The sequence below is a fragment of the Schistocerca cancellata genome, chromosome 5 (genome assembly GCF_023864275.1).
Source record: "Schistocerca cancellata isolate TAMUIC-IGC-003103 chromosome 5, iqSchCanc2.1, whole genome shotgun sequence".
Classification (NCBI taxonomy): Eukaryota; Metazoa; Arthropoda; class Insecta; order Orthoptera; family Acrididae; genus Schistocerca; species Schistocerca cancellata.
In genome coordinates, this window is record NC_064630.1 from 81906612 (window position 1) to 81924929 (window position 18318).

An 18318-nucleotide genomic window follows, 5' to 3' on the forward strand; every position below is an offset into this window, starting at 1 on the left:
TGGGCATGGGATTTCCCCTTGCTCCAGGGATTGCGAATCTTTATATGGAACACTTTAAGGAGGTGGCACTACAAACTGCTCACCATAAACCCAGGCACTTCTTCTACTATGTGGACGACACTTTCTTGATTTGGCAGCATGGCAGGCAGGCACTGGAGGAGTTTATGGACCACCTAAATGGCATACATGAGAATATCATCTTCACGATGGAAGCCAAAGAGAATGGCTGTATTCCATTTCTGGACATACTGATCAGGAAGAAAGCAGATGGCACGCTGGGCCATTCAGTATATAGAAAAAAGACGCACACAGACCTGTACCTCCATGCAACCAGCTGCCACCATCCGGCGCAACGCCAGTCAGTACTGACCACCTTAGTACATAGGGTGCATGTCATTTGTGATAAAGAAAGCCTCTCAGACGACTTACACCACCTAAGAGAGGTATTTCAGAAAAACGGGTACAGTGAAACACAGATTGGTAGGGCCTTCAAGAGGAGACAGGCTGACAAATTTCAGGAAGAGGAAGAAGAGGACTCGCCTATCTTCCATATTTGGGGCCCATATCAGCAAAAATCGGGAGGCTACTGAGAAAATCAAACATAAATACCATCTTCTGACCACCGCCAAAGACGAAAGAGCTGCTGGGCTCAGCTAAAGACCCACTCAAACTCAACACACCTGATATATACAGCATTGCCTGTGAATGTGGTGTACAGTACATTGGACAATGCAGCGCTGCATCTCAAAAAGGTGCGAGGAACACACCAGGCATGTCCGACTTGGACAGATAGAGAAATCTGCTATAGCGGAACATAGCATCAAAGAAAACCACACCTTTGATTTTGAGAACACCAGGGTGCTGTGCCAAGCCGGGAGCTATTGGGACAGCGTCATTAAAGAATCAATAGAAATATGGGTCTACAAGAATCTTGGGAACAGGGATGAAGGTTATCAACTGAGCGTGGCCTGGAATCCAGCATTAGCTGCAATACGCCAGGAACGCACCAAGAACCGTCCAGCTCACGAGACGTGACTAGAATGCCCTGATGGAGACAGGAACGGCGCACCCGGTTCCCCCTCCACCCCGCCCACCGGCTCCTCTGAATCCAGCCCCCGCAGCCAGGTGGTGGGGGACATGCCACAGGTATAAAGGGACCAGCATCCACAAAGTCTCGGCACTTCGCAAGAAGATGACAAGTATGTCACTCATCGAAACATCGCAATATGAATGCTGTGGCTGACTATCTGTTGTGTGTGTGCTCTGTTTCCTCCCCAATCAACCTAAATCAACTGGCTTGCCTGCAAGCACAGGACCTTGACATCCAAGACATATTGCATGATACCTCTTCCGCTTTGACCATTGAACCACATCATCTCCCTGGTTCTACGTTATTGGTTTTGTGTGACATGTCTACAAGTAACCCGATCCAGTAGTCCCTGCATCTCTTTGACTTCAAGTTTTTATGATCTTACATGAGCTTGCACATCCCATCATCAAGGCTGCCACTCACCTGGTAACTGAGCATTTTGTTAACTGTCATATCCAATCTCTTCTAGTGCAGGTTTTGCCACCTCATCTGAAGCTTGTCAGTTCTCTGCCCCCCCCCCCCCCCCTCGCCACACCTGATGGATTTAAGTACATCCTCTCCATGATTGACTGTGCCATCAAATGGGTGGAATTTGTTCCTTGGACATAGTGTCTGATGCAGTTGCGCAAGCCTTCGTAAATATTGGGTCTCTCATTTCAGCTCTCCCTCCTCCATCACAAGTGAACAGGGAGACAGATTGAGTATCTATTTTTTTCTAAGCTGTGCACTTTATGCCATACCAACAAGTTCCACATCATGGCACAACACCCTCAATGTAATGGGTTAATCGAGTGTTTGCACCGCATCCTGGAAGCTGCCCTCATGTGACATGCCAGGTCCTTGGCCAATGCAATACCTCGGTTGCTACCTAGCTTCCACACTGTCCTCAAAACTGGCCTCATTTCCTTGTTGGCTGAGCTCCTTTAATGTGAGCCACTGGTACACTTGTGGCGGTTCCACCTGCTTTTTATTTTCTTCATTTGTTTGATGTCCTTGGTGTCGACATACTGCGTTGCTACACTGGTTGGAAATTGGGGTTTGTAATTTGGACACTGACTATGGTAAATAATGTAGCCGACAGATGCACAGTTGCTTTTCGCAGTCTTTAATTTCACTTTTCTAAGCTCCCCCCTCCCCCACATCCCCCCAATAATACACAGTTATATGGCCAGTGCACTATTGTTTAACTTTCGATAAGCCTCATTAATAGTTTGCAGGTGCAACTCCACATACTGCTACAATAGTTTACTGTTGAACATCTACGAGTAGTAAAACCTAACAACAAAGTTCACAGTTCTTGAAAAATAATCAGGTACGTATGGAGCAGACACTGTCACTGTTTTTACACATGGCGTAATTGTTTAACACTTATTCCACAGTTAATTTGCAGCATTGTTGTTGTTCTAAGCAGCACAAGTTACTCGTCAGGAACTTAGTCATGGACTGACTGTCTTGTGACCAAAAATCACAATAATAGGTGCTGAAACTACACATTGTTTAAAGTTAAATTTACAGAAATTACAATTAAAACTTAACTCACTCAATTAACTGAATACATCAAAAAACTGCATCTTTTTAACAGTTTCTTCTACTATGACGTTTAAGCCAATTTATTTGTTTAAATCATGAAATTAACTTATATTGTTATGCAAACAATACCTTTGACAAAACTGTTAATTACTTTGGAATTAATTCAGGGCTGGTTTTGCTAACATGTTTTCGAATAGAGCCAAATAGATACTTTAAGATTACTAGTATTTCGTCTTCCAAATGTTTACAATTATCACAGAATTTATACTTGTTTATATGTCAAAAATAGAATTTAAGTTACAAAACAATCTCTGATTTCATCCTGTAATGAAAGATACTACACTCCTGGAAATGGAAAATAGAACACATTGACACCGGTGTGTCAGATCCACCATACTTGCTCCGGACACTGCGAGAGGGCTGTACAAGCAATGATCACACGCACGGCACAGCGGACACACCAGGAACCGCGGTGTTGGCCGTCGAATGGCGCTAGCTGCGCAGCATTTGTGCACCACCGCCGTCAGTGTCAGCCAGTTTGCCGTGGCATACGGAGCTCCATCGCAGTCTTTAACACTGGTAGCATGCCGCGACAGCGTGGACGTGAACCGTATGTGCAGTTGACGGACTTTGAGCGAGGGCGTATAGTGGGCATGCGGGAGGCCGGGTGGACGTACCGCCGAATTGCTCAACACGTGGGGCGTGAGGTCTCCACAGTACATCGATGTTGTCGCCAGTGGTCGGCGGAAGGTGCACGTGCCCGTCGACCTGGGACCGGACCGCAGCGACGCACGGATGCACGCCAAGACCGTAGGATCCTACGCAGTGCCGTAGGGGACTGCACCGCCACTTCCCAGCAAATTAGGGACACTGTTGCTCCTGGGGTATCGGCAAGGACCATTTGCAACCGTCTCCATGAAGCTGGGCTACTGTCCCGCACACCGTTAGGCCGTCTTCCGCTCACGCCCCAACATCGTGCAGCCCGCCTCCAGTGGTGTCACGACAGGCGTGAATGGAGGGACGAATGGAGACGTGTCGTCTTCAGCGATGAGAGTCACATCTGCCTTGGTGCCAATGATGGTCGTATGCGTGTTTGGCGCCGTGCAGGTGAGCGCCACAATCAGGACTGCATACGACCGAGACACACAGGGCCAACACCCGGCATCATGGTGTGGGGAGCGATCTCCTACACTGGCCGTACACCACTGGTGATCATCGAGGGGACACTGAATAGTGCACGGTACATCCAAACCGTCATCGAACCCATCGTTCTACCATTCCTAGACCGGCAAGGGATCTTGCTGTTCCAACAGGACAATGCACGTCCGCATGTATCCCGTGCCACCCAACGTGCTCTAGAAGGTGTAAGTCAACTACCCTGGCCAGCAAGATCTCCGGATCTGTCCCCCATTGAGCATGTTTGGGACTGGATGAAGCGTCGTCTCACGCGGTCTGCACGTCCAGCACGAACGCTGGTCCAGCTGAGGCGCCAGGTGGAAATGGCATGGCAAGCCGTTCCACAGGACTACATCCAGCATCTCTACGATCGTCTCCATGGGAGAATAGCAGCCTGCATTGCTGCAAAAGGTGGATATACACTGTACTAGTGCCGACATTGTGCATGCTCTGTTGCCTGTGTCTATGTGCCTGTGGTTCTGTCAGTGTGATCATGTAATGTATCTGACCCCAGGAATGTGTCAATAAAGTTTCCCCTTCCTGGGACAATGAATTCATGGTGTTCTTATTTCAATTTCCAGGAGTGTAACTAGGAATAGTCCAAATAAATTAGAAAATCAATTACATACATAAAACAAGGCACAAAATTAGATCTGTTGTTATAATCTTTAAAACTGAGGGTCAACCTTTCTCTGTTATGAAAATGTAGATTATATTCATGTATGTTAATGGTCATTAGTTAAAATTGAAAAAAAAAAAATCGAATTTAAGGAGGCAGATGGCAAAACAAGAGGGGAATTAAAATTATCCCAGCTTGCATTGTCACACACTTCCTGGCAAAATTTGTTGAGGATGCCACTCCTCTTGGTCCATTGGAGTTCCCTGTTCTCACTGAGTGTGTCTGCTTTCACATCACTCAGCTGTGCAGCTGTCCTCCTCCCCCCCCCCCCCCCCCAATCCTTCATACTCACTCAATGCTTCACATATTCGTAACACAAAGACCTTGATCAGTATGATTTTTTTATGCTCCATGATCAGCCCATTCATGTGGCCTTGCAGACCCCATACTCGGGACCCCACAGAGTGCTCAGCCGGTCTGACAATACCGTGGACATTCATCTATATGGCAAATACCAAACCACTTCACTCAACAGTATTAAACTGTCGTGGACACTCTACGATGATCCTCTCTTGACCCCTGCCCTAGATGGGCTTCCCCCAAGTGCCAACTCCTCCTCCAAGTGCCTCAGTCTGCAACCTCCCAAGTGCAATTAACATAGTGCTTCCTCAAACTCAAGTTCTGTGTGCGATCTCTCCTGCTCCCATTGCTCCTTAATTTCACCTCCAAGTGTCAAGGTTTATATGCACCCTTTACTACAAGTGCAATGAGTGAAGTGCTTCCTCTTTGGTGCCTTTAGTTACATCACCACCCACCACCCTTTCCAGCCTCATCACTTTCTATGTCAATGTTTCATCTTAATGTATCAAGGACATCTCCCTCCAGCTGTACAATGACACACACTCTCTGTGTTTCATGTGCCCCATACTCCCTTTTGACCCAACGAACTGTGATTTCACCTACTCCATTCTTACCATCTTCCCACTGGTGCCAATGATGACAACACCTCTGTGTCCATCAGCACCAATGGCTGCCTTAGAGTCTCCATTCCTCCCAACCAGCAACCCTGCCTGGCTTGGTATCAGCTGATTCTCTTGTCTCGTGTTGGTCACCCACTTCACCCTCCACACAGCTACAAGAATATAACTTCTTCTCCATCAGCAACAAGCCATTGCTCTCCAAGAAATGGAGAATGGCCAGCCATACCTCCTGTTGGCGCTAGCCATGACATGACTTCCAACCAACTGCCATCGCTTAGTGTTTATGCTTCTCATCCTCTCCCATGCTCCACACTGGCAGGGAGGGGGGTGGGTGTCTCTGTGGTGACTACTGACAGCTACACTGTCAATAACTGACTATTCTTTGAATTAGCTTCTTTGACTGTGACTCAGTTGGTGGCCATATTGCTTACTTGTATGTGCCTTCTGTTATTCTGTCCGAGTTACATGTAATAAAAGTGTACTTCAGTCACAAGTGTGGATTCATTCTACTCTCCACTGAGTGTAGTGTTTAAATACCCATATATGTAACATTAAGCCTACTTATTCATGCTGCACTGTATTTCAGAACTGTTCTAACAATTGTGTATATTCATCTTTATGAACTATTTACATTATTCAGGATTAAGCTATTCATAGGAAACCACTTTCAACATATTTTTGATACTAGAGTAAAGAAAATTTCACATTTTATTCTCATTGAACCTGTATTCCCACACTTGTCAATGTAATCAGTGCATACTGATAATTGTAAATTAAGATTAATTTTTTTATACTGAATTTGAGTCTCATTTAAATTACTTATGACAATGAAAAGTCTTTGTAGGGAGTAAAGCTGACAACTCATTGCGTAGTTAGGACACTGAGTCACCAACAGACAAATAAATGAAACTGAGAACATTGCTACCACTTGGATGAATACTTAATTATAGCTACTACACACACACACACACACACACACACACACACACACACCTGCACTGCTTCATCTGCAACTGTATGGTGAGTCATAAAATTTATTCCTTTCTGTAATTATATAACTTATACTGACAATTCTACTGAATATGAAACTGTCCCTCATCTCTTTGATTATTCCATAAATTAGACTTCCATTGCAAAAACAGGATATATCCTTTCTTCTTATTATTGCTTCCCATGTTGCCAATATTTTTACAGTAACTACAGATTTTTCTTTCTATTTATTTATCACTTTAATTTTCATTTTGAAAAGATTGCATACCTGAAATTTCTTGTTTGCTCTCAATGTGTCTTTGTCAGCAGATCAACATATTGCAGAAAACTGGTTTTATGGTAAATCCTCCAATAATGAACAAAACAGAGATTTAAATAGACCTGAATGCTTTTTACATTTATTGTCACTAATATCAATATGATGACCAGGCTCAGATTCAAATTCTTATCACAGGATACACTTTCATAAACCCATGAAACAGTGTGACAGTGGCACAGTAATCACAGTGATCTTTCACATACAAAATCTGATAAGAAAACATCACCACAATGGTTTTACTGTACATGGTCTGTTAACACTCAGCTTTCCAGGTACGTGACAAAAATGCACAAATGTCCATGTCAGAGAAATAGAAATTGTTCCTAGTTTAACTCAAAGAAACTAACAAAAGATAATGACATTAGACTAGATGTTGCTTCTGTGGTATTGAAGAATTCACAATTGGAAAATAAATTTCACAATCTTAATACAGCTGCAGATTTTCACCAGTGTCTGTTCTTTCAGACATGTATCCACGTCCAAAGGAATAGACAGTATAAAACTAGTGTTTAAAAAAAATAAAAAAATAAAAAAACTTGACGTCTAGATGTGCACATAACTGTTCTTTAATCACAGCCAGCACGGTAGCTCAGCGTGTTCAGTCAGAGAGCCGGTTGGCCTCTGTAATAAAAAACTGAGTGGAAGGATCAACAAATGAACTTGAACGGATGTCATGTGATGTCCGCAACGCCCAAACATAACAATCAACAGTGGAGAGAAAAAAAAGGGGGTGGGGGGGTAGTGCCTCTCATTCATAATCAAAATGCCCTCAGTCCTGTGTTCAAAACCCACCACTGCTTAAATTTTGAATAAAAATCATCAGCAATGGCGGCCAAAGACTTTCGGCATAAGATCCCTCCTTCACTCTACCAACAGCCTTGTCAAGAGGGTGGAGAAGCAGACCAGGTAGTATAAACTCTGGGACAACCAGGAAATCTGGGAAAAACCCAGAAATTTTTTTATCTGGGATAAAACCAGGAAAAACCTGGAAATTCTTTAGAATTCTGGAAATTTTTCATTGTTTTAGTCGTCAGCTACATTTTTGTAACCATCTGACTTTCTGTGAAACATCATCCACACACGTTTGAAGACTGCAAGAGCCAACAGGTGCCAGAATTATCACACAAGTAGCTCAACAGCTCATGCATCCAAGTTGCTGACGAAAATACTATACAGAGGAATGGGAAAGAAAACTGAGAATGTGTTATTTGATGATCAGTTCAGGTTTAGGAAAGGAATAGTCACCAAAGATGCAGTTCTGATGTTGCAGTTGATAATGAAGCAAGACTGAAGAAAAATCAAGACATATTCATAGGATTTATCACTCTGGAAAAAGAATTTGAAAATGTCAAATGGTGCAAGATGTTCAAAATCCTGAGAAAAATATACACTCCTGGAAATGGAAAAAAGAACACATTGACACCGGTGTGTCAGACCCACCATACTTGCTCCGGACACTGCGAGAGGGCTGTACAAGCAATGATCACACGCACGGCACAGCGGACACACCAGGAACCGCGGTGTTGGCCGTCGAATGGCGCTAGCTGCGCAGCATTTGTGCACCACCGCCGTCAGTGTCAGCCAGTTTGCCGTGGCATACGGAGCTCCATCGCAGTCTTTAACACTGGTAGCATGCCGCGACAGCGTGGACGTGAACCGTATGTGCAGTTGACGGACTTTGAGCGAGGGCGTATAGTGGGCATGCGGGAGGCCGGGTGGACGTACCGCCGAATTGCTCAACACGTGGGGCGTGAGGTCTCCACAGTACATCGATGTTGTCGCCAGTGGTCGGCGGAAGGTGCACGTGCCCGTCGACCTGGGACCGGACTGCAGCGACGCACGGATGCACGCCATGACCGTAGGATCCTACGCAGTGCCGTAGGGGACCACACCGCCACTTCCCAGCAAATTAGGGACACTGTTGCTCCTGGGGTATCGGCGAGGACCATTCGCAACCATCTCCATGAAGCTGGGCTACGGTCCCGCACACCGTTAGGCCGTCTTCCGCTCATGCCCCAGCATCGTGCAGCCCGCCTCCAGTGGTGTCGCGACAGGCGTGAATGGAGGGACGAATGGAGACGTGTCATCTTCAGCGATGAGAGTCACTTCTGCCTTGGTGCCAATGATGGTCGTATGCGTGTTTGGCGCCGTGCAGGTGAGCGCCACAATCAGGACGGCATACGACCGAGGCACACAGGGCCAACACCCGGCATCATGGTGTGGGGAGCGATCTCCTACACTGGCCGTACACCACTGGTGATCGTCGAGGGGACACTGAATAGTGCACGGTACATCCAAACCGTCATCGAACCCATCGTTCTACCATTCCTAGACCGGCAAGGGAACTTGCTGTTCCAACAGGACAATGCACGTCCGCATGTATCCCGTGCCACCCAACGTGCTCTAGAAGGTGTAAGTCAACTACCCTGGCCAGCAAGATCTCCGGATCTGTCCCCCATTGAGCATGTTTGGGACTGGATGAAGCGTCGTCTCACGCGGTCTGCACGTCCAGCACAAACGCTGGTCCAACTGAGGTGCCAGGTGGAAATGGCATGGCAAGCCGTTCCACAGGACTACATCCAGCATATCTACGATCGTCTCCATGGGAGAATAGCAGCCTGCATTGCTGCAAAAGGTGGATATACACTGTACTAGTGCCGAAATTGTGCATGCTCTGTTGCCTGTGTCTATGTGCCTGTGGTTCTGTCAGTGTGATCATGTGATGTATCTGACCCCAGGAATGTGTCAATAAAGTTTCCCCTTCCTGGGACAATGAATTCACGGTGTTCTTATTTCAATTTCCAGGAGTGTAGGTTAGCTATAAGGAAAAACAGTTAACCTACAATAGGTACAAGAGCCAAGAGGGAACAATAAGAATAGAAGATCAAGAATAAAGTGCTTGGATTGAAAAGGGTGTAAGACAGGGATGCAATCTCTGGCCTCCACTGTTCAGTTGGAATTAAAATTCAAGATGGAAGGATAGCAATGATAAAATTTTCTGATGACATTGCTATACTCAGTGAAAGTGAAAAAGAATTACAGAATCTGTTGAATGGAATGAACAGTCTAATGAGGGTGCAGAATTTGGACTGAGGGTATTCATCAAAGAAAGACAAAAGAAATAAGAAGTAGCAGAAATGAGATCAGTGAGAAACCCTAATATCAGAATTGGTGATAATGAAGTAAGTGAAGTTAAGGAATTCTGTTACCTAGGATGCAAAATAACTCATGATAGATGGAGCAGGGGAGGACATAATAAGCAGACCAGCCCTGGGAAAAATGGCGTTCCTGGCCAGGAGAAGTCTACTAGTAACAAATGTAGCCCTTAATTTGAGGAAGAAATTTCTGAGAACATACGTTTGGAGCACAGCATTGTATGGTAGTGAAACATGGACTATGGGAAGACCAGAACAGAATATATGCAAAGCATCTGAGATTTAAAATGCTGAAACTGGTTGCCTAATAAAATAAGGTTCAAAATTGACGGCTGAAAGGTGTTTAGTCTCACGTCCTCTGTTGAAAATTAGGTGGACTGATAAGGCATGGAATGAGGAAGTTGTCCAGAGAATTGGTGAGGAAAGGAGTATATGGAAGTCACTGACAAGAAGAAGGGACAGGATGATAGGACATCTGGTAAGACATCATGGAATAACTTCCATGGTACTAGAGGGAGCTGAATAGGGTAAAAACTGTAGGCGAAAACAGAGATTGGAATACATAAAGCAAATAATTGACTGTGTGTTACAACTGCTAGTCTGAGACGAATAGGTTGACACCACAGTCAGTTTCACTATGCCGGATTTGGCTGATAAGTAAATGCACATACCATGAAATCTACTTACATATGTACTTCACAAATTCTTACATCTACATTTACAACTTCCTTTGTGTCTCTTCTCAAATTTTAACTGGTATCTATCTTCAGAGACTTCATTGTTTGATGATCCATTTGATCATAAATTTTGGACCTAAATAAATACATTTTTGCTGGGCTAAGTGATCATTGTTCTTACAGCCAATGTCATAACAAATGTATCTACTGTATTTGGTGTAAGTTCTTACAAAAATGTTTTTATTAATTGTTAATTAAAGTATATTAACAGACAGTTCTCTGCTCATAACCTTTGCCTATAATTCAGAACTATAAAGAACTTTTCAAATTAACATGTAGTTCAGTTATGTTACCTTTTATAGTTTGAATGTGAATAGAAGAATTAAAAAACAGTCACTTTCTGTAACCACTGTGAGCACATTGACCCCACAGTTAGGCCAGTGTGATGGGAGAATTTAACTTGTATGCCCTTCCTACTACCCAATGATTCTTTTATATATAAGTGACTATCTTTTTCCCATACTGTTGTTTGTATTCCATGTTGAATATTTTATTTATTTTAGAATAAGATAGATGTATACATGATGGTCACAGTGTTTACAATTGGAATTCAGTACAATTAATTATGTTTCCAGTATTAGATAGTTTATGTTTAGACTTGTATATGCTGCTGTATATTGTAATAATTACTAAGTGTAAAAGAAATACATTTCTCTTTATCAGGCAAATTTAGTAAAAGAAGAATATGCTGAGAAGGAGCAGCAAATAATTTTATATGAACAACGTTTAAATGAAGCCCAAAATGATTTAGAAGAATTGAAGACTATGGTGCAAGAACAAGCATCTCAAGCTGAGAGCTATAAGAATAAGGTATTGTATAGAGTCATTTTTCATTATAGAATACAAATTACAATTGTGTCAAACATGAGTACTAGCAGTGGTCACATTTATTCAGAGACATACTCATGAATACAAGCTACATACTAATCATACATAACCTGAAAATTGGCTGTAAGTAGTAGTATCTACAATATAGTGGTAGTTGCCCATTACACATCAAACACTTACTCACCTAAACTGATGGAAAACATACCTGTGCCAACAATGGATCTCTTTATGTCCTCATCTCGCTGTTACCTTCAGCATTATGAAAAGGATACACTGCTACTCACCATATAGCGAAGACATTGAGTCACAGATAGGCACAACAAAAAGACTGTCAAATAAGCAAGCTTTCAGCCAAAGGGCCTTCAGCCAAATTATACAACATACAATTGTGCAAACGAAACCCACACACACATGACCACAGTCTCTGGCTATCAAGGCCAGACTGCAAGCAGCAGCACATGAGAAAAGCAGTCTGAGTAGTGGGGGTAAGGATGAGGCTGGGGAGGGGAGGGGGAGGAATAGCAGGGTAGGTGTGGTGGAAAGTAAAATGCTGATAGTGGGAGCGTACATGGAAGAGGTGGAGGGAGGGTAGGGTAGCTAGGTGCAGTCAGCAGGTTAGACAATGGGCGGCCGGGGGGGGGGGGGGGGGGGGGGGGGGGGCAGCAGAAAAGGAGAGCAGTAAAAAGACAGAGAAAGGGACAAGTGGGTGTAGGACAATGACTAACAAAGGTTGAGGCCAGGAGGGTTACAGGAATGTAGGATATATTGCAAGGAGAGCTCCCACTTGCTCAATTCAGAAAAGCTGGTGTTGGTGGGAAGGATCCAAATGCCCAACATTGTGTTGGGCTGTGTCCTTAGCAACTGGGCTGTCCAGCTGTTTCGTGGCCACAGTTTGTTGGTGGCCATTCATGTGGAGAGACAGCTTGTTGATTGCCATTCCCCGTGTAGAACACAGCACAGTGGTTGCAACTTTGCTTGTGGATCACGTGACTGGTTTCATAGGTAGCCCTGCCTTTGATGGGATAGGTGATGCTTGTGACCGGACTGAAGTAGGTGCTAGGAGGATGACATATGGGACAGGTCTTGCATCTAGGAATATGAGCCATGAGGCAGGAGGTTGGGAGAAAGGATTATATAGAGATGTACAAGGACATAGTGTACGTTTGGTGGGCGGCAGAATGCCGAGGTTGGGAAGGATAGTGGGTAGGATGGTCCTCATTTTAGGGGATGATGAGAGGTTGGCAAAACCCTGTAGAGAATATAATTTTAATACTCCAATCCAGGGTGATTCTGAGTCACAAGGAGAATGCTCCTCTAAGACCAGATGGTGGGACTTCAGGAGGTGGGGGGTGACTGGAGAGCTAAGGAATGGCAGGTATGTTTCTGTACAAGGTTGGCAGGGTAATTATGGTCTGTGAAGGCCTCGATGAGAGTCTTAGTATGTCTTGAGAGGGACTGCTTGTTACTACAGATGTGTCGGCCACCCGTGGCCAGCATAGGAGCATAGCATCAGTGACAGACACATCTTTGAATTTGAAAAAAAATGGATAATCTAGGCAGGACCAGTGCTTTCTAGGATTTGGGTGTCAAAGAGGTAGTGGAAATACACTTGCACAACAATCTAGTAAACTGTGATAGCGGATTTCAGCTTAGCGCAGTGTGGGTTTCCTCAATTGAGAAAATACATCAGGAATGCTTCGTTCTGAAGGTGGTGATGGTAGAAGACAGATTGGACAGCAAGTGGGACTTCACACCTGTGCCAGTACTGTGTGATACCCTATCACTGGTCAAGTCATGCTCCCCCACCACTGATTCAGCACCCCTCCTGGGGGCATGTGATTGGCCTACCCTGCAGAAGTGGACAGTGGTTAAATGACCTTATAGATAGGTGGAACTCAGTATCCTGAAACTTCACATGAATACGATACACAAAACTCACAAAAATGTGAAAGAAGACACCACCACTTGGCTGGTCACTGGAGAAGATTTCATTATTGGAATATGCTGAGAAAGCCTGCAATGTTTCTAAGGATAGTATTCTGCATGAGACTCAAGGTTTCATTAACAGAGCCCTTGCAGGCTGTTTGTTCTGGCACTGACAAGAAATGTTTGTTGAAAATATTGACTGTGTTTCCAGAATTGCATATTGGATTTCCTTCATGTTTGATTTTGAAATCTACCAAAGTTCTTTTGTTCTTACCTACCTACCTGCTAACAATTTGCTAAATAGCCATCATTTTGTTATTGGAGTTGTAATTTCTTGGTTATAATATAATGCTTTTAATTTTGTATCAACTTCTTTAGGATCTTACAGTAAATTTTATAGTGACCAATTTTTCTGTGTCACTACATTCTAAATGTAATAAAGATCTGTCTTTGTTTTGCATGATTGTTTAATTCCATTTGTGATTCAGGGTTTGTTCGAGGATGTGGAAATATTGTGTCTAAATATTTAATTTCATTGGTGATTCAGGGATGTGGAAATGTTGTGTCTAACTAATGTTTTTTTAAGAAATCTCTTCAAAGGAAGATGAGAATTCATTTATGAATATATAAAATTTAATGTTGACCTCATACACATTGTATACAGGGCTCCAACCTTTTGTTACAGTTTATGTTTAAGGATTTCCAGGGACTGTTTATATAGTTCCTGCTGGAAGAACACCCATGACAGCCAGCAGCTTGGTTGCAAGTGGTACTAAATGAGTGTTTGTTATTCCACATTGTTAGTCAACCATGCATGGCCTTGAGTTGCAGCAGGTTGCAACGTTTACAAATTACAGAGCTCAGATTAGTGCTACTGTGTCCCCACAACACAATCTGCTCGATGTGATTAAAATGTTGGGAATGTTTTTCCAGTGGTGTGACTATAGTCATTAACCTTATTGACTTCCATGTGGTTATTGCTTTCTTGAGAGGTGTTCTGGCACACATAGTGAAAGCTATCCATTATGGCCAGAAAGCCTGTTCAAGACTCACATGATGGTGAAGGCATGGCACATATTTACATCTATAAGTAAATTGGCTATCAATGTCTCTCAGATGTGATCCTATTGAAAAAGTCAGCTACTAGTGTAAGATTGCATAAATTCATCAGATGTTAAATCTTTACATTGTTGCTGCCTTTATTTGGAAAGTTTACATTAAAATCCTCAAGTATAATAATTTCATTACATTTAGAAAATAAAGCAGATCACTGTATTTGTGTGTGAACCAGAAAGACCCTGAAGTTAGCTCCAGCTTCCCTGTAACTTGTCACTACTATTACTGTTGAACAGTCTGTTGTTACATCTACTGCACTATTGCTGTAAACAGTATTTCTTTACATATGTAGCTCTAAATAATATTATTTTTAATGAAGATAGCTGCACCAACTCTTGCCCTGCTGTCTCTAGAGTACTGGCTAGCAATGTTGTCATTATATAAATGTAACAAGTCAGTTCCATTTGTAATATAGTGTTCTGAAAATTTTATTTAAGCATTGTTTGTGCAGTTTCTTTCTTTTATATTTACTGCTAACTGATCTGCTTTGCTTAGAAGTCCTCTTATGTTTTGACAAAAGATGTACAGTTTTTGCTTATTTATTGTGGTGTCATTTATTTTTGAGGTTGCTTCTTCATCGTGCTTCCAATTAAAAAGTCCTTCAGATGGGAGGTGTGCACTACTATCCATCTACCTATTGTTCCATGTACTCCCTGTGTGGCTATTGTGGTTTTTTTTTCAGTTAATAACACAAAGTGGGTCAGCATTGGTCACTGAAGTAGAAATCTTTATTTCTGTTGCAAATCGATTTCAATCACTGTGTGCCCATCATCAGTGCTGGTGTTAAATCCCTATGGACTTCTAAATACAATCAGTAATGTTGCAATATCTGCACATATCACTGAGCAGTACTTGCCAGACTGAAGGCACAAATTCAACGAGTTGTGGTGTGGTGATCATGGTGCATGCAACTCCTGATGGAGACCCAATTTAAAAAAATCTATTGTCTCTTCTTCTTCTTTTTCTTCTGCAGGTGATGTTATGCTTGATGTTGAGACAACAGCTTCCAAACAGAAGAGCATTTTCTTTAAGCTTGTTTCTCCACTTGTAGACCAGTTGATAAATCAGATTAGATTATAACCTGATACAAGGATCACCAGTCCCCTCAGGAAGTGCAAAGGGCCTCATTTCATGACTTGGTGAATCATATTTCAGCTTCACACTCTCACCATACGCGAGTATTTTTGGTTGTCCTTGTATTTACATCTTCATGACAATTTGTGAATTGTTACTCTTATTTATATTGGTAATGTGTTTTCTAATTTGCTGATGTATAAATAACTTTCATGTGTTGCTTGTCATGCCTGGTATAATGAGCTTTTTCAAGGAAATGACATTCAAGAAAAAACATATTTGGAAGTACTTCATATATTTTTTGTAGTTTCCTAATAGTATTCTAAATTTCTTTGTTTACTCATGATGCAGGAATTTAATCTTATGTTGTAGCTACACTCAAATGGATGATGTTTACATTTTGTAAATGGTTTAAGGCATTAGTTACATCTTTGCTTTGTTTTGTTCTTCATAATAAATATCTATGGCTGGATGTTGATGATACGTTTACATTATCTGCTGATAAATTACAACTATTATTTCAAATTAGATACACCATCTCTTTTGTAATGATACCTGTTCTGCAGGTGCTCAGCAGTCCAGATGGATCAGTAATTTTATTGATGTAATGTGCCATAACGTGTGACTAACATTTGGACCTTCTTTAATTATCAGTTTATATCACCTACATGCATTTTTTGAAGTTTCATGCTTTTTATGTGTACCGTTACTGTTCTAATGGTGTAAACCAAAAGCAGCAGTTATAGCAAAATTAAGCGGATGTATGCATCTTCTGGTGCTGTCATTTTCCGTTTTGTCATTTTTATTGTGATTTGACACTGCTGCTTTTGCTTTTCTTATTACTAATGCATTTTCACTTTGAGCAGCTTCATTTAGTGCTAGTGGGAGTATGTGTTCTTAAACATTAATTACATTTCTGCTAATTTTATGTTTACAAGTAAGCAATATCTGCGCATACCATGTCTTGTAAAGTGCTTTTTTCTTTGGTATTCACACCAGTGAATTTTACACAATCACAATAAAAGAAAAAAATCATTTTCATGTACCCACTGCCTCCTTGTCTAGGGTACAGAGTGGAGTTCTACACTCTGGCATGAAGATATTGATCAACCTCTCATTTAACATAAATCAAGAAATTGGTTATCTCCATAAATTCAAAAGAAACGTTTTAACCACTCTTTCTACAAATGACCTTAAATATCTAGGTTCAAGGACTGAGAAGTTCTGTTAGCAATATGGCAAGCAGTTGTGTTCATTGTAACGCTGCATGGTAAATAGTAATGCAGTGTAAATTGCACAAAACATTTACATATGTAGGTTACTGCTTTCCTTGAAAAACACTGTGCTAATGAAGTAAGTATTAAGCTATCAATAGCATATAAACAGCAGCTATTATTGAGAAGGCAGCAGCTTTATTCAGAGTAACAGCTATCTTTTTTATTTACACACTTAAATTTAGCTAGCATAAGCATGAATAGCAGTCAGCAGTGTAGTGCTATTCTGTTGTTAATACAGATTTACTTTCTTATCTTTTGGTGATGTTACCCTGGCTCCTTCGGTATCCCTGAATATTCTCCTTCTGGAGTGGATGTATGGAACATGGTGACAGAATAAATGAATGCAGTCTAAAATGCTTCGCATGTTTGTAAAGATGAATGATATCCACAGTCATTATCCCTAATTATATTAAAAATAATACTGTAAAAATTTAGAATTCTCAGTTATGCAATGATATTTTTTTTTAAAATAGATGACTTTAATATTAAAATCTATAATGAAACTTTCTTCATTCTCAGTATCATCAGGCTGAACAAGAACTTAAAGAACTGAAACACAAACTTGAAACTACAGATGCACAAAATAAGTTTATGATAAATAGTGCTGAATCTGAAGTACAAAGAGTAAAGGTAAACATTTATTTTTCCTATCTGGATTCTCTATGATTTACATTCCTCTTGTGTTGTTGATATAATGATGCTGCAAACTTTTAAGCCAGAATTCATGTTCTTTGGGACTTCCTAAAATCAAATTCTGTCTCTCACGTATTTAATATTAACACAGGTCCATTCCTGCTTAGATACCTTGTCCAGTAGTTCATTTAGCACCTTGAGATGTACATTTGTGGATCAAGTCAATATACATAGTTGTCTTTTTATGTTATAAAGTAAATACATTTAAGGAAAATTCCGCCAAGAAAACTAATAAATTATGACACAGAATTGATTGCCAGTGCTTACCTTCAGAAAGCAAAGTGTGTAGCACTACCAACAGAAAGATATAAAAGTAAAAACTATATGCTTCCTAGCTCTTGGAACTAACTGTAGCTATTGTGGGGAAGCAGAGAGACAGATTGGGGAAGATTAAAAAAGAAAGAGCAGGTCATCCAGACCCTAAGATGAGGGAGATCCACCTGTAGTGAGGATGGGGGGAGACTGACCGGCCTGCCCTTCCTTTTTAATCCTCCCAACATACCTTCTCTCCTCCCCAGGGAAGGCACTGTTACTTCTGAAAGCCAGGAAGAGTATCACTTTTAATTCTACTTTACAGATTGTCATAAAAGCATTTTAATAGTAATAATTATGCTAAGATGAAATGATTTTCCATAAATTTTATGTATGCCTTAAGTAGCAATGACTGAGGGTAAATCAATAAAGGTGGTGCAAATAAATGTGACATGAAACAGCATTGACAGGACACATGAAAAAGCAGGACTTCTATGTAGTATGCATTCAAAAAAAATTACAAAAATGGTAAGTTTGTGGAATTACCTCCAGGCAC

The 18318-nt window shown here is 41.7% G+C and overlaps 1 protein-coding gene across 1 annotated transcript in view; it reads left to right on the plus strand.

The window, feature by feature from the left end:
- LOC126188371 (putative leucine-rich repeat-containing protein DDB_G0290503) overlaps window positions 1-18108 on the plus strand; it is a 180132-nt gene extending 162024 nt beyond the window's left edge. Inside the window, exons 9-11 of the mRNA XM_049929970.1 lie at window positions 11260-11406; window positions 17337-17447; window positions 18088-18108. Of these exons, the coding sequence (XP_049785927.1) occupies window positions 11260-11406; window positions 17337-17447; window positions 18088-18108 (279 nt within the window). The remainder of the gene's footprint in view (window positions 1-11259; window positions 11407-17336; window positions 17448-18087) is intronic.
- The last annotated feature ends 210 nt before the right edge of the window (window positions 18109-18318 follow it).